This window comes from Mytilus edulis, chromosome 10 (assembly GCF_963676685.1).
Source record: "Mytilus edulis chromosome 10, xbMytEdul2.2, whole genome shotgun sequence".
Lineage (NCBI taxonomy): Eukaryota > Metazoa > Mollusca > Bivalvia > Mytilida > Mytilidae > Mytilus > Mytilus edulis.
The window spans coordinates 60,022,795-60,043,826 of NC_092353.1; the positions used below are offsets into that span (position 1 = coordinate 60,022,795).

The following is a 21,032-nucleotide window of genomic DNA, read 5'->3' on the forward strand; positions in this document are numbered from 1 at the left end:
AGTATAATGTGCTCTCTGAAAGTGACAACATGTGGCAATGGTCTATTCTGTAGTATAATGTGCTCTCTGAAAGTGACAACATGTGGCAACAGTCTATTCTGTAGTATAATGTGCTCTCTGAAAGTGACAACATGTGGCAACAGTCTATTCTGTAGTATAATGTGCTCTCTGAAAGTGACAACATGTGGCAATGGTCTATTCTGTAGTATAAAACAACATTCATTCCAATCATACAATCAAAACACACTAATATCAGATTACTATTGTACATGTTTTATGAAAAAGTTACAAACCAATATACTGCTCTTTTGAAATGTTTAAATTATCTGAATATATTTTGGCAACTTAGTATATCATGTATATTAATTTCTTTTCTCATCTTTTTAAATCAAAGGCTTTGATAGTTAACTAATTTTGAAGTTATAATCAAGGACTCCAAGTGGTATACAGGGAGATAACTCTGTAAGAATCAACTGCATGTTAAATCATGTTCTATTGTTTAAGGAAATATTAAGCTTTCCACACTAGATCAGATTACCACAGAAAAATTCATACAGAAAAGATGACTACCAATTGTACTGAACAAGCTGGTCAGCCATTTACTTTAGGCTGCAGTTGCTCTTGTCACAAAAAAATGATCAAAATTTATGTTTGTCTAATTGTTATATATTCAATGATTTTTTCCAGTAAAATTTGTGGTTCAAATTTTTAGAAATTTAAATATTTTTGTCTAAGGGTCAAGGTAACCATATTATGAATATTAAATGAGCCCAATTAATTCTAGTAAAGGTGTTAAGTACCACCTAAATGCATATCCTACAACTTATTGGTCATTATTTTGGAACATGAAGACTACTAATCTGGTGTTCCAGTGAGTATTTGAAGAAAATGTTTGCCATCAATTTATTCCATACATGCATGTAAATTAGATGAGGAATATTTGCCCAATAATTATATGGTTCCATCTCCGATATGAATATGAAACCTGCATACTAAATACCAGCAATGAGTTTCAAAAAGTGACAACAGAAATTAATTCCAAGCATTTTTGTGAAACTTATTCCAGCCAGGCTGAAAAAAAAATTAACCACCACAAACTTTAAGTTGGACATCAGAAACCAAAACTATACTCAAAATTGGTGGACCTGCTTGAATTTCTAAAGTTGGCTAGTTAGAGTGTGCATATGGTGTATAAATCAAGGTACATGTATGTTGTGTCAAAAAAATCAACCTACAATAATTTATTAACATTCATTGAATTGTAAAAAATAAATAACAGTTAAAAAAGATTTCTTACACCTAGACAAAAATCTAGAAATTATCTCCCCTTTTCTTCTGCAAGAATTAATTGTAGACATGGTAGAGGAAATCCTTTAACAAAGATTCAGAATCAGAGTTAACTTCTTTGATTAAATTTTTTCTTCAATAGAAAATTATTCTCATTACATAAATACAAAACATGTACACAATGGTATATGCACAGCTTTCTGATTGATACATGTATCATATGTATTAGAAAGGATTATATACACTACAATACAAATCCTTAGTATTAATACAAAATCATGGAATAACTGAGTTATAAAAAGTCACATGGACCTCTAGAATCCTTGTCTCCTTACACTTGGAAAATATAGTATCAATTCAGTTTTCCATGATTTAACTGGTGATCAATATATCCATTGCAGCTAAATATATAAGTATTGTGACAATATAAACACAAGATAATCATTTATATAGTTGTTGAAAACCATGTCCAGTCAGGTCAAATAAATTAATTAATACTGTAAATTCAGAAATTATTGCGTGCATCTATTTATATTGTGATTTTAATTTTTACAATTTTGGGAAAAGTCATGCTTTATTCAGTTAAAATATTACAAAATGTGAGTTTTAATTATTGCGTTTACAAACCTTGCAATAATTTCTGAATTTACAGTACATGAACAACATGTCAATAATACACACAAAAACTATTAACTAAATAAATTTTAACATTTTTAGATTAGGTCAAATCTTACATCTATATATATATATCTAAAGGAATCCAACAAAGGAATTCAGCATCCTAATTTTCTTTTCAGGTACTTTTGGCACAGGATCAATCGCTCTTTTCAACCCTTGATTTACAGTTGAAGTTTCAGCAACTCTTTTGGTGATCAACACTTTCTTTTCATCCTTCCCAGAAATTTTATTCCCGTTTTGGACCTTTGGCATATTTTCTTTATTCTTGACATTCCCATTATTGTCATTTCCTGGTGTTTTATTCCCATTTTGGTTGTTTGGCAATTTTGTTTTGTTTATGACATTCCCATTATTGTCATTTCCTGGTGTTTTATTCCCATTTTGGTTAACGTTGTTTGGCAAATTTTCTTTGTTTATGACATTCCCATTATTATCATTTCCTGGTGTTTTATTCCCATTTTGGTTGTTTGGTACATTTTCTTTGTTTTCGTTATTCCCATTCCCGTTATTTCCCGATGTTTCAGCCTGATTTTCAACTTCTGTCGCAACCGAATTGCCATAATCTTCATCCTCATCCTCATCCCCGCCGTAAAAAGCTTTACAAATATCAATCCATTCTTCAAGAGATTCAACTGCCTTTTGCTGATCATCCTCGCTTATAGACCTGTAGCCGTCCATTAAATCCTCAATATCAACACCTATCACTTTACCTCTATTATTCTTGTAAAATTCTTCAAAGTCATCTCCCCAAAAACAGTCAAAATGGAACCATTGGGTCCAAGGCCAAGTATCATGAACTACACCAATTCTAAGGTCACCTATGAAAAGAAAAAATTTGTTATATCAACTAATGAAAGTTATTTTAGTTTGATTTATTCAGATTGGTCCACTTCATCTTTCAAGTCAAAGTATGAAAAAAAGTATAAATGTGAAACTGAGAATTTTTCCAAGTTTATAGATCAAAATCATGAAAATAGGTAATAATTGAAAAAAAGAGGTTTTCAAGAGCCTGTGTCGCTCACCTGTATTTACTGATGCTTTGGAAATCATGTAAAATAAGGTGAACATCATAATTATAAGTATTAGATATCTAAGATAATAAAAAAACTGCAAAAGACTTTAAATTTCAAAAAAAAAATTACTAACTCAGGGGCAGCAACCACACAACAGAGTGTTTGGATTCGTCTGAAAATTTCAGGGCAAATAAATCTAAATCTGATAATTTTGGTCATGCCTACTTATTTGTAGATCTTACTTTGCCTAACATTATTGCTGTTTACAGTTTATTTCTATCTATAATTATATTCAAGATAACCAAAAACTGCAAAATTTCCTTAAAATTGCCAATTTTACTAGTCTTAAAATTTCAGGGCGGATAGATCTTCACCTAATGAACATTTTTATCCCTTTGACAGATTTGCTCTAAATGCTTTAGTTTCAGAGATATAAGTCAAACACTGCATTTTACCCCTTAGGCCTATATGTTCTATTTTTAAGCCATGTCGGCCATGTTGGTTGGCAGGCGGGGTCATCGGACACACTATATAAACTAAATACCCTAGTGATAATTGTGGCAAAGTTTGGTTAAATTAGGGCCATCAGATTCAGAGAAAAAGATTTTTGTAAAAGTTAACAGAAGACAGACGATGGACGACAGTGATAAAGATCTATGCTTACCTAACCTTTTGTTGCAAAAAAAGAAGTGCACCAAACATCATTTTCTCTTCACTAATCCTTTTTTTTGTCATATTAACCCAAAAATCAGGTAAAGATAAAAGTTAAATCCCAGAAATATTTGGCTCCTCAGAGGTGTGCATCCTTAGACATGTCCCCCTTTATTATATTTCTATTATTATGATTATCGTTTAAAAAAAATTGTGTTCCAGGTGGAAAATATCCATATTGCTGAGTTTTATTCGCCAGTTTTGAATACAGTTCTTTTCCCTTATAAATGTATATACATGTGTATGTTCAATGTTTTAAAAAACTCAATGATTCAAATCATGTTAAGTCTTATGTTTTGTCTTGTAGTCATACAAATTAAACTGTAATTATTCTGTAATTATTCTGCCCTAGTATGGGCACTGTGATTAGTAAATAAAATAATTTGTATGCATTTTTTTCAAAATTTGTTTTCACATATTTTTTTCAACCTATTTGCACCTCCATTGATTATTAAAATCTGCACCCCCTGTTTTATATGGCTAAAATTACTGAGAACAAATGGAGAAAGGGCCATCTTTAATTTACGGTACAGTATATAGTGTCAATGAGTGTTCATTGAATTATGCATACTTTGAAATTTTCACTCTCACAGTTACCGTTAATGAGGTTGTTGGTTTAAAATTTTTCAACCAATAACATGGTCCCAATTTTATGTGACAGCGACTACAGGACTGTAACTGTTTATAGTACTAATGAATAAGGTATTAATCATGTAATTAAATGATGAGGGTTTTCTCAAGATTTCAAGTTGTTGAGCCAAAGGTACAGGCAGTTCCAGGGAGGAAAAATTTTGATGATTATATAGGGAATCCCTGAAACATGACTTGAGTGCCAACGACCCCCTCATAAAAAGTTCTGGATCCGCCACTGAAACTTTGAAAGGCCAATCAATAGGTTTATATCATACAGGCTCTTAGTCACCAGTGTACTCATGTAGCAGTTACAAATTCTGATATGTTGATTTTAGGAGACATTCCTAGACATATACATGATATATGTTCTCCTGGGTTAATACCCCCCCCCCACTTTTTTTTTTTATATAAATGACTATCCACGCCTGGCCTGCAATTTTTTAAAAGAAGAATCGAATATGACCTAACTGTTTGTGTGGGTTGGCCGAAACGACATGTGCCTGTGGTCAAACTGGTTGTGTGACCGAAAGGCGAAACGTCTCTCAAGACATGATATTAGAGAACTGCTATAATCTTTTAGTTATAAAAAGTACCTTCAGCTATTTTATCACAACCTAATAACCATTTACACTGCGATCTACTTGATCGGGCATACTCTATCTTCAACAAATGTGGTTTTCTATTGACATGCATCATATGCATAAACCAAAATGCAGCCATGGTGTCAAAATATTATCTGCAGAAGATGTGAAACAGATGGTTGGCGGGAAATGTGCTAACCTCCCCTGAAAAAAAACCCAAGTGTGTTCGAGTTCGAGTTAGAAATTGAGTCCAAGTAAATGTTTGAAACAAGTTTGTTTTAGAGTTTAGATCTACAGTTTGCTATATTATATTGTATATAAAATTATTTTTTTCAAAACATATTTTGGGGTCATTTCATTTTTTGTTTGATTTTTATCAATTTGGTACCAGAAGCAGAATTATCACAGGTTTAATTGTTTATTTGGTTCTATTTTTATTGTGGATAATTTAATTTTTTTCACAAGATAAACACAAATATAATTTTCTATTAAGAAGAAGGAGAAGGAGAAGGACAAAAGAAGAAGAAGAAGAAGAAGAAGAAGAAGAAGAAGAAGAAGAAGAAGAAGAAGAAGAAGAAGAAGAAGAAGAAGAAGAAGAAGAAGAAGAAGAAGAAGAAGAAGAAGAAGAAGAAGAAGAAGAAGAAGAAGAAGAAGAAGAAGAAGAAGAAGAAGAAGAAGAAGAAGAAGAAGAAGAAGAAGAAGAAGAAAGAAGAAGAAGAAGAAGAAGAAGAAGACACAGGCACACCTCTAGAAAGTAACAAAAAAGAATACTGTGAGTAGGCTGAATATATCTAGCTGAACTGCAGGAGGCACCAAGGGACGGTGCTATATGGCATGGTGGGTGCATATTAAAATGTGTATCGGGACATTAATGATATGGTAAGATATATTGTAACTAAGAAGTTGCACATAACTGAGGTATGTTTTGTCACATGATTTTATAGAACTGAGCATGCCCAGTTTTACAATTGTCTGTTGAACTGGACATGCATTGTTTTACAATTTTCATATGATCTGTACATTATGCACAATTCTTCAGGAAATTGTACAAACGAGCAGTTCATATATATATATGCACGTAAAACAATGAAGTTTATTATTATGGAATTCGCAGTTTAACCAAAGTTTGTTGAACTGGGCATGCATTGGTTTACAATTTTCATATGATCTATATACATCATGCACAATTCCCCAGGAAATTGTACAAGTGAGGACAGTATCCGACAATCGATTGATTCGACATATTTTATTTTGTAGTATGATTATCTTGTCAACTGTACTCGATGGGAGTGAGCAGTTCATACATGCATATAAAACAAGGAAGCCTAGATCATAAAACAATTGTTAAACTGCGCAGTTTTACCAAAGTTTATTGAACTGAGCATGCAATGAATCTTTTTGAATTATTGAATCTAGACATTCACGATTTACTATACCCACTGCAGCATGGTTTTAGATCAAAAGCTGTGAAACACAACTTTTAACTTTTACACAGCAACTACTTGATTACATGGCAAACGGTAAACAAACTGACGTAGCTGTCATGGATTTTTCAAAAGCGTTTGATAAGGTGGACCACCAAAGACTTATCCTAAAACTGAAACGCATGGGAATAAATAACAAAACAACAAATTGGATAGAGGCATAGTTATCACATAGATCCCAAAAAGTGGTGGTTGACAGTCGCACATCAAATAGTTGTCCTGTATTGTCGCAGGCGTCCCCCAAGGCTCTGTTCTCGGGCCATGTCTGTTCTTAATTTACATCAATGACATGCCAGACAACCTCAAAAGTAATGTTCGCCTCTTTGCAGATGACACTATTGTGTATCTAACAATTTCATCATTAGATGACTGTCACACCCTTCAATCAGACCTACATAAACTGGAACAATGGGAGCAAGAATGGCTTATGTCCTTTAACCCAGACAAATGTGAAATCATCCACATAACAAGAAAACATAAACCTATCACCTATAAATACACATTACATAATCATATTCTAAAATCAACAAACAAAGCAAAATATCTTGGCGTTTCCATCACAAAAGACCTGACATGGAACTCTCATATAAAAGACATCACAAACAAAGCAAACGCATCACTGAGATTTATTAAAAGAAATGTAAAAACAAACAGCATAAAAACAAAACAACTGGCTTACAAAACATACGTAAGACCAAAAATAGAATACTGTAGTGTCGTCTGGGACCCGTGGCAGAAACAACAAATACATAAAATTGAAATGGTACAGAGAAGAGCTGCCAGGTATACACTCAACCAATACAGCTATCAAAGCAGTGTAACAGCCATGCTTGAACATCTAAGATGGCCAACATTACAACAAAGAAGAAATCTTGCATCCGTCACCATGCTATATAAAATCAAACACCAATTAGTCTCCATCCCAGTAAATACATACCTAATACCATCTAAGGAACATAAATTTATACAGCCATTCTCTCCCACAAGCTATCATTTATATTCATTTTTTCCTAGAACAATAAGGTTGTGGAATTCCCTACCATACCAAGTAGCCTGTAGCCCAGACTTAGAAGCTTTTAAGTCTGGTGCAAAACCACATATGTACTGCTAAACCAAACCATGTTTTTATCTATATACAAAAAATTAAAAAAAAAAATGTTTTTTTGAAATTAATGTAAATATGTTTAGTTAATTTGTTTCCCTAGTATGTGCCTTCTTGTAATCTTCAACATATTGAAGTTAAGAAGTATTATGTAGATGTAGATGTAGATGTTTTACAACTTTCATATGATCTGTACATCATGCACAATTCCCCTGGAAATTGTAATAGTGAGCAGTTCATACATGCATATTTAACAATGACGCCTAGATCATCAAACAATTGTAAAACTGTGCATTTGTTTATAACTATAATTATGGAATGCACAGTTTTACCAAAGTTTGTTGAAATGGGCCATGCACAGCCATCTGGAAATCTGCAAATACTTCCCGACAAGGGTTAGAATCCCGACTCAAAATCGAAACAGGTCATTTTATTATTTCCTTCGTCATTTTTTGGTACATTTACATGAAGCCGACTCTACGTGGCTGAAATTATTCACGGGTGTGGAATCTTTTCCGAGTGCATTTTTTAATATACTATAATCGGTTATGCGTAGCGCCGTCGTTTGTTTGAAGTTTCAATGATCATTTTCATTTAAAAAAAGAATGTAAAACTGTGCACTTGAAATTAGGCCATGCGTAATCATGTAAGAAGTTGTAAAACTGTGCACTTGAATTTAAGCCATGAAATCATGCAAGAAGTTGTAAAACTGTGCACTTGAATTAAAGTCAGGCATAATCATGCACGAAGTTGTAAAACTGTGCACTTGAATTAAAGCCATGCATAATCATGCAAGAAGTTGTAAAATAATGCATTTGCAATTATTTTGCCGTGTTTGCTAAAATTAATCTTGTAAAACGATGCATGCAGCATTTTGCTAATAGTGCTCGGAACTTATAAAACTGGCTGAATTGTGCATGCCAGATTAATCCGATCTTTGTCTTTTTGGACATGCCCAGTTCTACAATTATCTGTACCCATTCATAAGTTCTACAATTATCTGTACCCATTCATATCTGCATAACTGGTATATATATATGTCATCCTCGTGCCTGGTGCAGAGGAGTCAGTACTATTTAAAGTGACACAACTGCAAGAGGCACCAAGGGACAATGCTAATTGACATGCCAAAGTGCACATATTACGAAAAAGATAAAATATTACCAGTTTAATAAAAAATATCACAAACAGAAAGGTAATAGAACTTATACGATGGGTCCTATACCCCACCATGCTCACCTCGTGCCTAGTGCAGAAAGCCTGATTTAAATATTTATCTTTCGAGTTATATATTTTGTCTTCATCAACTAACTCACAGACAGATATTAATATATCAAGATTCTCTACATTAAGAAGCCATATCAGTTTTTGGATAGGAATCAAATGCATAAAGTTTGGGCATAGTGAGTTAATAGTGGAATTTAAACAATTTCTCTTATCTTGAGATGATGTGCACGAGAATAAGGCCATAAAAAAGAATAGGTTTGTTTGCCCGAACCCTACCTACCCAGAAAAAATCTGCCTACTCAAATTCTTTAATTTGTCCTGATTTGAAGAAGTTTTTTTTTTAATCAGATAGGCATGAAGATTAATAAACACCTGATACTTCAATTTCTTTTTTTGAAAAAAAAAAGAAAATGCCTACCTACCTACCCACTGTCTCAACCTTTGGGTAGGGTTTGGGCAAATCAAAATATTTTTTTTAATTGTGGCCTAAAAAATGGTTATCATCATAAACTTCATTTGAGGTGCACCTGAGACATATCCTGTCTTGTCGGAGAGTACCCTGATAGCGACCTTGTTCAATTCTTAGTCTGTGAGAAGAAATACGCAATCGAGTGAAATTTCTCCTCTGCTCAGGCGATTGTAATATAGTAAGATATCTTTCAAGACCAAAATGAGTCTTAAAAGTGCTATAGCTACAAAGCTTCCCATCAGCACAATTGTGCATTTGGTTTCTCCACTGTATTGCATAGTGCTGATACAAAAACTTTTTAATTTAAATTTTGAATCTAAAGTTGCTTGCAAAGGTTAGACTGTCAACCCCATTAATTTTTTTTTTGCAAATAGTTTAATGATCCATACCAAGAGGGAATTTTTGATTTAGATAATAGCTTTGACTCTAAATATGCATCTTATAGTAAGGGAAAGGATGAACCCAAATTATCAAGCCTGTGCCAGTATCTGATCATAGATTTGGTAATATCAAAATGTAAAGGAAATCTCCCAAGTTGAGAGTGGCAAGGTTAGTTGCTCTTTTCCCCACACCTAGTAATAATTTACAAAATTTCATATGTAATCTTATTGAAAGAAGTTTAGGATAGGCTTCATCAACTGTAGAAGTCTTAGATTTTTTTTTTGGAGGGATTAAAAAAGCCCTAAATTTCCGAACTATATCAGCAACAATCGATTAAGAGCTCTACATAGCTCATGTTTACCTTGTTGAATTGTACATGCAGATCATGCCCGACCGTAAATTAAATTTACTTACTAACAACCGTGCATTGAATCATTTAAATTATGTGAATTACAGGCTCCTGACTTGCGATAGGCACATCACAGAATGTTGCAGTGTTAAATGTGTTTCCTAGCCATTTTTGTCATATATATATAACCTCGATTTGTATTATATAGATCTATGTATAAACTGGTCCGATGTCACGAACAGTACAAAATAAGTACAAACTTTAAAAATCAAGCTTCATCTCATAAGATTGATTCTTGAACATTTTTTTCTTAAACTAACAAAAATACAATATCTGAATCTGAGCGACCTGGTACAGTTAATACATTATTTCCCAGGAGAAACTCCTCATAGGCGGGTCATGGGGGGTGGGGGGGGGGTGGCTCCCGGGGGGGCGGTTCTCCCTTTCGTGGGAAAAATTTGGTTGCTTATATAGGGAATCGCTGAAGGGACCCCCCCCCCCCTTTTTTTTTTTAGGTCAGTCAGAGCCCGTATGAAAAGTTCTGGATCCGCCACTACACCTGCGGCAGTATTCGCATTTCGCATTCCCCCCAATGTAACCTACCGAATTAGATTTTAATAGCTGGAATTGACATGACTGAAACTGAGGACTGAAAAGTTCTGAACCAAAACTGAGAACTTCGAAACCAGCATTGTTCATAATAACTTGATATAAATTTCAGGTAAACGGACAGAAAGTCACAGGACAAAAAGTTACAGAACATAAAGTCACAAATTTGGTAGGACCAAAAGGCACAGGACAAAAATTCTCAAATAATTTAATGACATTTGCCAAGTTGAATATATACGAGAGAATGATCTTGAAATATTTTCTGTTTGTAGTATATTATCAGATTATTACATGGAATTTTTCATATCGCATGTATTATCAGCCCTATGGCTCGAGGGCTGATATTGACCGAGGGTTGATAATACATGTGATATGAAAAATGACATGTTACGATCTTTTTATCATATGCGTCAACAGTAGAGAAAAATAACAGATTCATATATTGATCCTCTACGTGGTTCCCGAAAAGAAGTTGAAAGAGTAAAAAGTTCACGGACGTCGGACCCAAAATTTGATACATTCAATATATGAAATCTTTTTATCAGAGAAAAAAAACACACTTTAAAATGACGAATCGACACAAAAATAACTCAACAATATACATAATGAACATTGTTTGGAAAAGTCAACATTATTAAAGTAACTTTCTAAATTATGTTTCAGAAAAACTTAAAAAATGCATTTATTTAATATATTTTTTTTAATTATAGTATAACTAATCGCCGTATTTGAATATCAAAAATAAGACAACGCGTGACCGAACGACGCATGGATTAAACGAGTGCGCAGCACGAGTTTAATCCATAGCGGCGTTCGGTCACAAGTTGTCTTATTTTTGATATTCAAATACGGCGATTAGTTATTCTTTTTATTACATTGGCAAATGGCTTTTTTTATGAAATTAATGTAGAAAATGTAAGGAACTATATCTTTTTCCTACGCATTGACAATTTGTTTTGATCCGACGTTATCGACGTCTTGACAACGCCTATTGTTGTATGACGTCAGAGAGTGAAATAACCACGTTTATTTCACATGTGAAATTATCGGTTTTTATCTAACTGGGAAATCAATGTAATTCATTGCAACCAATGTAATAAATTAAATTTAATTATTTTACACAATATACTTCCAGTATTCAAATAATTGTTTTGTACACTACTTTTTAATGTTTTTCACCGAAAACGTAGCATTGCTGTGTATTTTCCGGAATGCCATGTGATAACGTTACAGAAAGGCATGTGATAACAATCAAAGCATGTGATAAACTTTTCATATCAGCCCGCTAAGCACCAATTCGAAAAATATGGAAAATACTTTAATTTAATGTACTATTATCATACGGTAAAAATCATATGTTATTGAGTATAAGTATATGATAATTTATGTTATCTTAATGTTAGGTAATTGTTCATAAGCCTTGATAAATGAAAATTTATGATGAAAATTTAATCATGAAAAGATATATTTCTTGGCAGAATGAAGCCACTTTAGTATCAAGTCACTTTGACATTTTGTTTTCATAACAATAATTTGATCATTATTGATATTTATTGAATAAATTTTCAGATATATATAATAGTTCAAGAACAAATAAAAAAACAATTTGTAAAATTAGTGTTTTCTTGTTAAAAAAAATAATCTCAAAACTGAATTTGGACTTTTGTCCTGTGTCTTTTTGTCTGTGACTTTCTGTCCTACATTCTATTTCACCAGATACATATTATATGGATCTATATATGAGGGGGAGGACAGGGGGTTACCCTTCTCCCACCCCTTTTCTCCTTTCTCCCATTAGAATAAAACATCTCCTTTTGAGATATTTTTTCTTGAAATATTAGAATTTTTTTTTAAAGGAGAGATATTTTATTTTTTCTCCTTTCTCCAACTTTTTCTCCTACCCCCTTTCTCCTTTCTCCTACCCCCTTTCTCCCTGTCTCCCTTACCCCTGTCCTCCCCCTCATATATATGTATTTTATGTCTCTTGTGAAATGTTGTTTTATATACACATTTTCCATAGACGAGGAACATATTTTATGATAAATAGATTAGTCAACAATATTTCATAGGACAATATGTTGCTTTACACAGAGACGTCACATGTATAATGATATTATGAACAAAGCGAGACGTGGGTGTGACAATTTTGTATTTCCCGCGCAAACCGGCTTATACCGGAATAGTACAGATTTTCGGAATAGTTCTTGAGTCATCAATAGTCAGTCATCTAGAAATTATGAAGCTGGAAGTCTGTGTTCTATGGAAACGTATTTAATCTTAATTTTATATCAGCTTTAACAATGGCAGGATCCATGCTTTGCAGATTAAACAACATTAACGGTTTGGTTTTGAACAGGTAAACACATTTGGTATTTGCTTTTTAATATTTGTGGAAAATCGACTCATTTGCATTTGACCGCTATGCCCCCTACACAAATGAGAGTCTGTAGCAGCTAAAAGAGATGACAAATACCATATATTATACTGCTGAAGAATAATAATGCTTATAATTTATGCACACGTTAATTGTTTTTCCATGCTTAAATCTGCACGTTCACTCCAGCTGATCAGTGGAGGTGTGTCTAAATATTTTAAGAAGACTGGTTGACACGAAATGTGACCATGACAGTTAGCCGGTTAGCTATATAAGGCTTTCACTGACTGGTAAAAAATATTAATCCTTCACATTGAATGTTTAATGTGTGTAAATCCAGACTACAATTTCCTGATTTAAAAACTAATTTAAAACTTAAATTTCCATTTCTAACAAATGTCTAATATTAATATCTGTTGTCAGTGTTGAAACCTGTCACATTATTGTATGCACATAAATGTATTTGCATATAATTTTAAAATAAGTAATATATTTAGTTTTTTATATTATTGAACTCATTTGGCTCTTGCACTAGTCAGGGGCGTAGCTAGGTATTCAGTCAACTGTAGGCACCAATCGGCAGGGGGTCTGAAGGCCCCCAGCAGGTCCAGGGAAAACGGTTTTCAGCGTTTTAGCTGCAAAATTTTATGTACAAAAATATCAAATATACTAGTTATTTAATCATGATAATTATAATATGCAAGATGAAAAGTACGAAGAATTATGAATTATGTACCATAACATCAGACTGGTGAATTAAATAACGCAGTACAATTGGAAATATAATTTTTTTTTTTACAATATTCATTGCCCAGCGTAGATCAGCGTATGGACTAAACCTTTAATTAAGCAGTACACCCTGTTTGGTATTATCATATCTAATTCCGTTCTGATTGATATATACGTTTAACTTAATTTATAGTACATATTGACGATCCTTCTTTAAAAAAAAATAGGCACGTAAACACTGATCTTACTATATATAATAAAACTATCCTTTTGCCTAGACATCAACCATCAATCTTTTGAATCTTAGACCTTCACCCTAGCCACATAAACACATGGATAGGAGGCGAAATTTTGCCTTTCAGTAGACCAACTACGAACTCCTCAAAGAGTTGCATTCTCTCTACAACTAGGCATCGGATTTAATGTCCCCATTCTGACCAGACGTAATTGCGAATTTATACATCCTGCACAGCCAAACGGACGACCAACATTGGCAAGTCGGGTGAAGACATAGTGGAAAGCTAGTTGAAAACTAACAGCAACTAATTAAAAAACTCATGTGTCTAAGTTGAGGTTCATTCAGGTTTTTATTGATAGAAGTGAAATGATCTGAACCAAAATTCTAGTTTATAGTTTCTATATAGGGTAAAATAGTAAAAACATGCAATTCTATTCAATATTCCAACTACTAAGGACGAGAGACTAGTGTACACATGACATTCGATAATTAAAGTTTTTTAACAACTTCACTGGCTTTCATCTACAGATAGCGTTGTTTATTATTCTTTTTAACAAAAAAAAAATATTTGTGAAAAAATTATGTGTAGGCACGTGCCTAAAGTGCCTAACGGCAGCTACGCCCCTGCTAGTCATACTAGTTATCACATTGATATGAAAGTGATTTTAATATATAAAACGTGTATAATTGTTGGGCAAAACATTGCCAAAATTGATATAACTTCCGTTGTACATGTATAGGATAAATATGTGTCACTGCTCATAGGTTAAGGGTTGGTTTCCTCAAGAAAATAATACTAGTGTTTTGATGGAGTGGAATGTCTTTTATTTTACTTATTCTTCAAAGTTTTCTTCTCTAAATTCTTAATTTTTTTTTTGCCTATTTTTCACTTAACCTTTCCCCTCCCCCCTTTATTTGGCACTTTTTATTTACATATTGTATTCTTTTCTAGTAACCCCATCCAGACCCTTCTAAGGTGGGGGTGCGTAAAACTATCTTTCAGAAGTGAGCTAAGTCACATTATTAAAATATGAATAAAGTTTAAATAAACTCATCATACAGTAGATAGATGGATTCAAATTTTATATATATGCCAGACATGCGTTTCGTCTACAAAAGACTCATCAGTGACGCTCAAATCAAAAATGTTCAAAAGGCCAAATAAAGTCCGAAGTTAAAGAGCATTGAGGACCGAAAATTCCTAAAAGTTTTGCCAAATACCGCTAAGGTAAATAATCCTGAGGTAGAAAAGCCTTATTATTTCAAAATTCGAAGTTTTGTTAACAGTTAATTTATAATTATGAACATATCAATGATAACTCAAGTCAACACAGATGTGCTGACTACTGGGCTGGTGATATCCTCGGTGAAAGAAATCTCCACCAGCAGTTGCATCGATCCAGTGTTTGCAATACACTGTACATGTTGTATGAATACAAGTCAATGAAGTGTGCTTACTCCATTTGTACTTATTTGATACAATTTTAGCTGCACTGCTACCATACACATATAAACATGAATCACAGGGCTCACACTACTTCAGAATTATAGGGAGAAGTGAATTCTCTTTTTGAAACTGATAGGGAGAAGTGGTGAGATTTGAAAGAGAAGTGCTCATTCGCGCGGTGCGCTACAATGTTTGGATTTTACAATAGTATAAAGGGCCATATGTAAATAATGTTCTTTTTATATTGTTCAATTCATATCTGAGTAAAAAAAATACAATTAAAGTAACATTTGAAATTAAAAGTTGTTAACTTAAACTAAGGTTCTTGTGAGAAACTACCAACTAAATATCTAACACTAAAAAACAAAAAAAATATTTTAAAAAATGTAAAGAAATTATAATATATATCAATTACAATTTAATCAAAAATTATCTTGTGTATGAAATTCAGTGTTTCTCATAAAAAAAATTAAAAGTTATTAAGCTGGGCCATAATATATTGATATTAGTATGATAGTCTCAGAGTTAAGCAACTTTAATCAATAGTTTGAAACAATCCATAAAAAATATAGGGAATTATATACACCAATCAATTAGATGTAACCAAAAGTCTCTTAATGCGTATGGAATGCGTAATTTTCCCTTTGGGATCAATATTCTTCTGTCAGCTGTTCCATCCGTGCGTCCGTAGTAATTATTGTAAAAGTACGGATTTCGGTCATAGCTGGTCCGGTTCAGATCCATAGTTTAGAAATCGGTCAATGGCGGACGAATGCAAGAAAATTTACATAAATAAACGATGTTTGACAAGTTATTTGGAAAGGAACATGACGTTTTTAATGCAATAAATGGATTAAACATTTACTGGAGGCAACTTTTATCACGTTTTAATGAAGTAACAAACTTATTTTTCCGCCGAAATTTAGGTTGATGTACGTTTTCGAGTACCAAGCACCGGAACTTGCGGAAATGCACGAAGTGATAAAAAGTTGTATTTTTATCAAATAACTTGCTACACACTGCGAAAACAATACTTCAACCTCTTTTCTAAAGATAATGAATCGTTTATGTCTGAATTTCTTTAATTATCAATAAAAAAAATGATGTTTCATCAATTTGGTAAAAATTGAAAATGTCCAATGACAGAAGCGACTGAAAGCGAGTATCGTCAAGAACAGGGCGACTTGTTTTCGCTTTTGGGGGTTGGGGAAAGCGAAGTGACAGTCAGGAAGGCGACTTCTTCGCCCAAGTCGCCTGGTATCCTGAGCACTGTGAATCATGATAAATAAAAGCTTATCTGGAAACAACATTTATTGTAACAAATCCTTTCTTCATTTGTTCTTATATAAACTTCTCATGATCACAATTGTTGTTCTAACAATACAACGAAAAAAAAGTTACTTTAATGTACATTTTGTATTGTGACTTCTGACGATGTCTGAGATATATAATCTATTCTACATTAATGAAAATATGTACATGTACCATCATGACCATTGTGTACAGGAATCATTAAAATAGAAAGAAAAAAAGGTGTATAAGTGTGATAAGTTCATCATCATATACATAATATACATGAAGTAACATGATACTAGTATAAGAAAAATGAAATAAAATTTGACTAAAAGTTAATACATGTATACATCATACATGTATATGTTGTAGCTGCAAACAACAAAATGCAATGTACCAGATATATAATTATGATAATGAAGTAGATACTATTTTTTCTTTTTTTTTTATAATCAAGGCGGCTATTAGGGCCAGTATAATCATGATAAGTATGCATGTTCATGGTACAGAAGCATGACAATGTACAAACCCTGAAATTGGCTGAAAAAATGAAAACTTTTGAAAATAAGACTGTTGGTTGAACTTTTGAAAATAAGACTGTTGGTTGCCTCATTTCCATTTAACCTGTCAACTGCAGACTGTAAATGGAATTTCTATATCTGTAGAGTTTCTGTTCAGATCAGGTTAATTAACAGCCCAGTCAATTACTGAATCTGTAGTATTACTCTTTTCTATACATAATTTAAAAGGAAATAAGAGTTATCTCCCATTTGGTACTTCAAATAAATTACATTTAATGCGGAAAACCAGTACATGTATGTCTTGGGTTTGTTTTGGGTACAGTATCAATGAAAATTGCTTCATATGTTTAACTTTGATATGTACGTTAATATTGTATTTTTATTGACAGATTTTCGGCACCTACAGTTGCAGCCTTTTCAACCAGCCATAATGTATTTGGGAAATATAAGATTCCAAAAGAAAAGAGAGAACTTATCAATCATTCAAGAGTTAGAGGGATTGAAATATTAAGGAACCCAAAACTTAATAAGGTAGAGTTTTATGGAAACCTGCAATTTCCTATTTTTCTTGCATAACAGATGTACAATACTCAGTCTTCTTATTTCCCTTTTTATGCAGCTCTTTCTTAGTAATAAATTAATCATAATACTGTGAATTCATTATTTATAAATAATGTTTGTTGGATACCAACATAACCAAGTTTTGTTGATTTTGTGCGTACTGCCACTAGTGAACCTCAAATTTAGAATTTCAATGAATTGTTTTAAGGCTGTGTAAAATGTACATGGTGTATGAAGAGATTGACAAAATCAGGAAATCAAACATCCCGAAAAATGCAAGGTTTCTTCAATCCATCATGTCCATGGAAATTTATAGCATTGCTGATGAATAAATCCACAGTAGCATTTTAGAAATAAGTCTTGAAAAGTTAGAGAAGATATTAAACAAATGATTAAAGGGAGTATCAAAAGTCAAATATTAATAACCTGACAAAATCATGAAAAAAATTAACAAACAATAGTCAGACACACACGACATAAGTCTAAGTAGTAGAATAAAACATCAAAAAGGGGAGGCGAATTCTGGTACTTCATTAAACATGTCTTTTTCATTGTAACTTTATTCAGTCAGAGGTACTCAGGTACTTCTTGTACGCGTAATTGATATTTACTTGAAGAAGTAATATTAATATACTTATATTAGTAAATTTGTAGGATACTTATACAAGTATGTTTTATTTACTGGTATAGGTAAACAGATTTTTGGCTTAGTTACAATGTATGTCCCTAATAGACATTCAGATTTTTTTACTTATATAAGTTAAAAAGTCATCCTTTCCTATTAAGAGGCTGTCCAAGTAAATATCAGGCAAATCCTGTGATATGGGTGGCACAACATAATTTTTTTCCCACTGAATTTTTGGTTCCAATGCAATGTTTATATCATACAAAGGATATATATGTCAAAGATATTTTTGAATCAACAGTGGATGGATCAGAAAATGATTTTAAAGTTCACTAACAATGCAACAAAGTTTTGTACAAAATGAAGAGTTATCTCCCCTTTTCAATGAATTTTCAGTGCTTTCTATGTATTTTTTCCCTCTTTATTTGTTGCAGTTAAAAAAACAAAATTTAACTTTGAGAAAGAATGAATTTGTGATATGAAATAGATGAAATTTTTTTTAAAACAAAATATGTCATGTGCCATCCACTGCCTGGTTTTTCCATGGACACCCTCTTAATCTTTTCTTCATTTCTTTGGATCTCTTTGCTATAATACCAGTAATATAATTTTTGAGAAATTTAAGGGGAGATTATTCAAACATTATTAACTTGTATAAGTATTTTATTTTTTATTAGCTCACCTGGCCCGAAGGGCCAAGTGAGCTTTTCCCATCACTTGGCGTCCGGCGTCCGTCGTTGTCGTCCGTCGTCGTTAACTTTTACAAAAATCTTCTCCTCTGAAACTACTGGGCCAAATTAAACCAAACTTGGCCACAATCATCATTGGGGTATCTAGTTTAAAAAATGTGTGGCGTGACCCGGCCAACCAACCAAGATGGCCGCCATGGCTAAAAATAGAACATAGGGGTAAAATGCAGTTTTTGGCTTATAACTCAAAAACCAAAGCATTTAGAGCAAATCTGACAAGGTAAAATTGTTTATCAGGTCAAGATCTATCTGCCCTCAAATTTTCAGATAAATCCAACAACCCGTTATTGGGTTGCTGCCCTGAACTGGTAATTTTAGGGAATTTTTGCTGTTTTGGGCTATTTTCTTGAATATTATTATAGATAGAGATAAACTGTAAACAGCAATAATGTTCAGCAAAGTAAGATTTACAAATAAGTGAACTTGACCAAAATGGTCAGTTGACCCCTTTAGGAGTTATTGACCTTTATAGTCAATTTTTAACCATTTTTCGTAAATCTTAGTAATCTTTTACAAAAATCTTCTCCTCTGAAACAACTGGACCAAATTAATCCAAACTTGGCCACAATCATCTTTGGGATATGTAATTTAAAAAATGTGTGGCAAGACCCGGCCAACCAACCAAGATGGCCGCCATGGCTAAAAATAGAACATAGGGGTAAAATGCAGTTTTTGGCTTATAACTCAAAAACCAAAGCATTTAGAGCAAATCTGACATGTGGTAAAAGTGTTTATCAGGTCAAGATCTATCTGTTCTGAAATTTTCAGATGAATCAGACAACCTGTTGTTGGGTTGCTGCCCCTGAATTGGTGATTTTAAGGAAATTTTGCTGTTTTTGGTTATTATCTTGAATATTATTATAGATAGAGATAAACTGTAAATAGCAATAATGTTCAGCAAAGTAAGATTTACAAATAAGTCAAAACGACCAAAATGGTCAGTTGACCCCTGAAGGAGTTATTGCCCTTTATAGTCAATTTTTAACAATTTTTTCGTAAATCTTAGTAATCTTTTACAAAAATCTTCTTCTCTGAAACTACTTGGCCAAATTAAACTAAACTTGGCCACAATCATCATAGGGGTAACTTGTTTAAAAAATGTGTGGCGTGACCCGGCCAACCAACCAAGATAGCCGCCATGGCTAAAAATAGAACATAGGGGTAAAATGCAGTTTTTGGCTTATAACTCAAAAACCAAAGCATTTAGAGCAAATCTGACAGAGTGTAAAATTGTTTATCAGGTCAAGATCTATCTGCCCTCAAATTTTCAGATGAATCCGACAACCCGTTGTTGGGTTGCTGCCCCTAAATTGGTAATTTTAAGGAAATTTTACTGTTTTTGGTTATTATCTTGAATATTATTATAGAAAGAGATAAACTGTGAACAGCAATAATGTTCAGCAAAGTAAGATTTACAAATAAGTGAACTTGACCGAAATGGTCAGTTGACCCCTTTAGGAGTTATTGCCCTTTACAGTCAATTTTTAACCATTTTTCGTAAATCTTAGTAATCTTTTACTAAAATCTTCTTCTCTAAAACTACTGGGCCAAATTAATCCAAACTTGGCCACAATCATCTTTGGGGTATCTAGTTTAAAAAATGTGTCCGGTGAACCGGCCATCCAACCAAGATGGCTGTCATGGCTAAAAATAAAACATAGGGGTAAAATGCAGTTTTTGGCTTATAACTCAAAAACCAAAGCATTTAGAGCAAATCTGACATGGATTAAATTGTTTATCAGGTCAAAATCTATCTGCCCTGAAATTTTAGGATGAATCGGACAACCCGTTGTTGGGTTGCTGCCCCTAGGTAATTTTAAGGAAATTTTACTGTTTTGGGTTATTATCTTGAATATTATTATAGATAGAGATAAACTTTAAACAGCAGTAATGTACAGCAAAGTAAGATTTACAAATAAGTCAACATGACTGAAATGGTCAATTGACCCCCTAAGGAGTTATTGTCCTTTA

At 33.0% G+C, this 21,032-nt stretch overlaps 2 protein-coding genes across 3 annotated transcripts in view; one reads left to right on the forward strand and one right to left on the reverse strand.

The window, feature by feature from the left end:
* Positions 1-1,913: 1,913 nt before the first annotated feature.
* Positions 1,914-5,101, reverse strand: LOC139491597 (probable serine/threonine-protein kinase DDB_G0282963). Its single transcript, XM_071279359.1, has 2 exons — positions 4,916-5,101; positions 1,914-2,783 (listed from the first exon to the last, which is right to left on the reverse strand). The coding sequence occupies exons 1-2, from the start codon at positions 5,040-5,042 to the stop codon at positions 2,038-2,040; spliced, it is 873 nt and encodes a 290-aa protein (XP_071135460.1). The 5' UTR covers positions 5,043-5,101; the 3' UTR covers positions 1,914-2,037.
* A 7,619-nt stretch (positions 5,102-12,720) lies between these two features.
* Positions 12,721-21,032, forward strand: part of LOC139491598 (NADP-dependent malic enzyme-like) — a 48,567-nt gene continuing 40,255 nt past the window's right edge. For both annotated transcript variants that reach the window (XM_071279360.1, XM_071279361.1), the window contains exons 1-2: positions 12,721-12,880; positions 17,516-17,657. In XM_071279360.1, coding sequence (XP_071135461.1) covers positions 12,825-12,880; positions 17,516-17,657 — 198 coding nt within the window. In that variant the 5' untranslated portion in view covers positions 12,721-12,824. The remainder of the gene's footprint in view (positions 12,881-17,515; positions 17,658-21,032) is intronic.

Bases quoted from the DNA above. Each gene is read 5' to 3' on its own strand.
- LOC139491597 (XM_071279359.1), bottom strand. From the start codon at position 5,042: ATGGCTGCATTTTGGTTTATGCATATGATGCATGTCAATAGAAAACCA. The intron at 2,784-4,915 runs GTACTTTTTATA...TTCTTTTCATAG, and splicing joins TTGTGATAAAATAGCTGAAG to GTGACCTTAGAATTGGTGTA.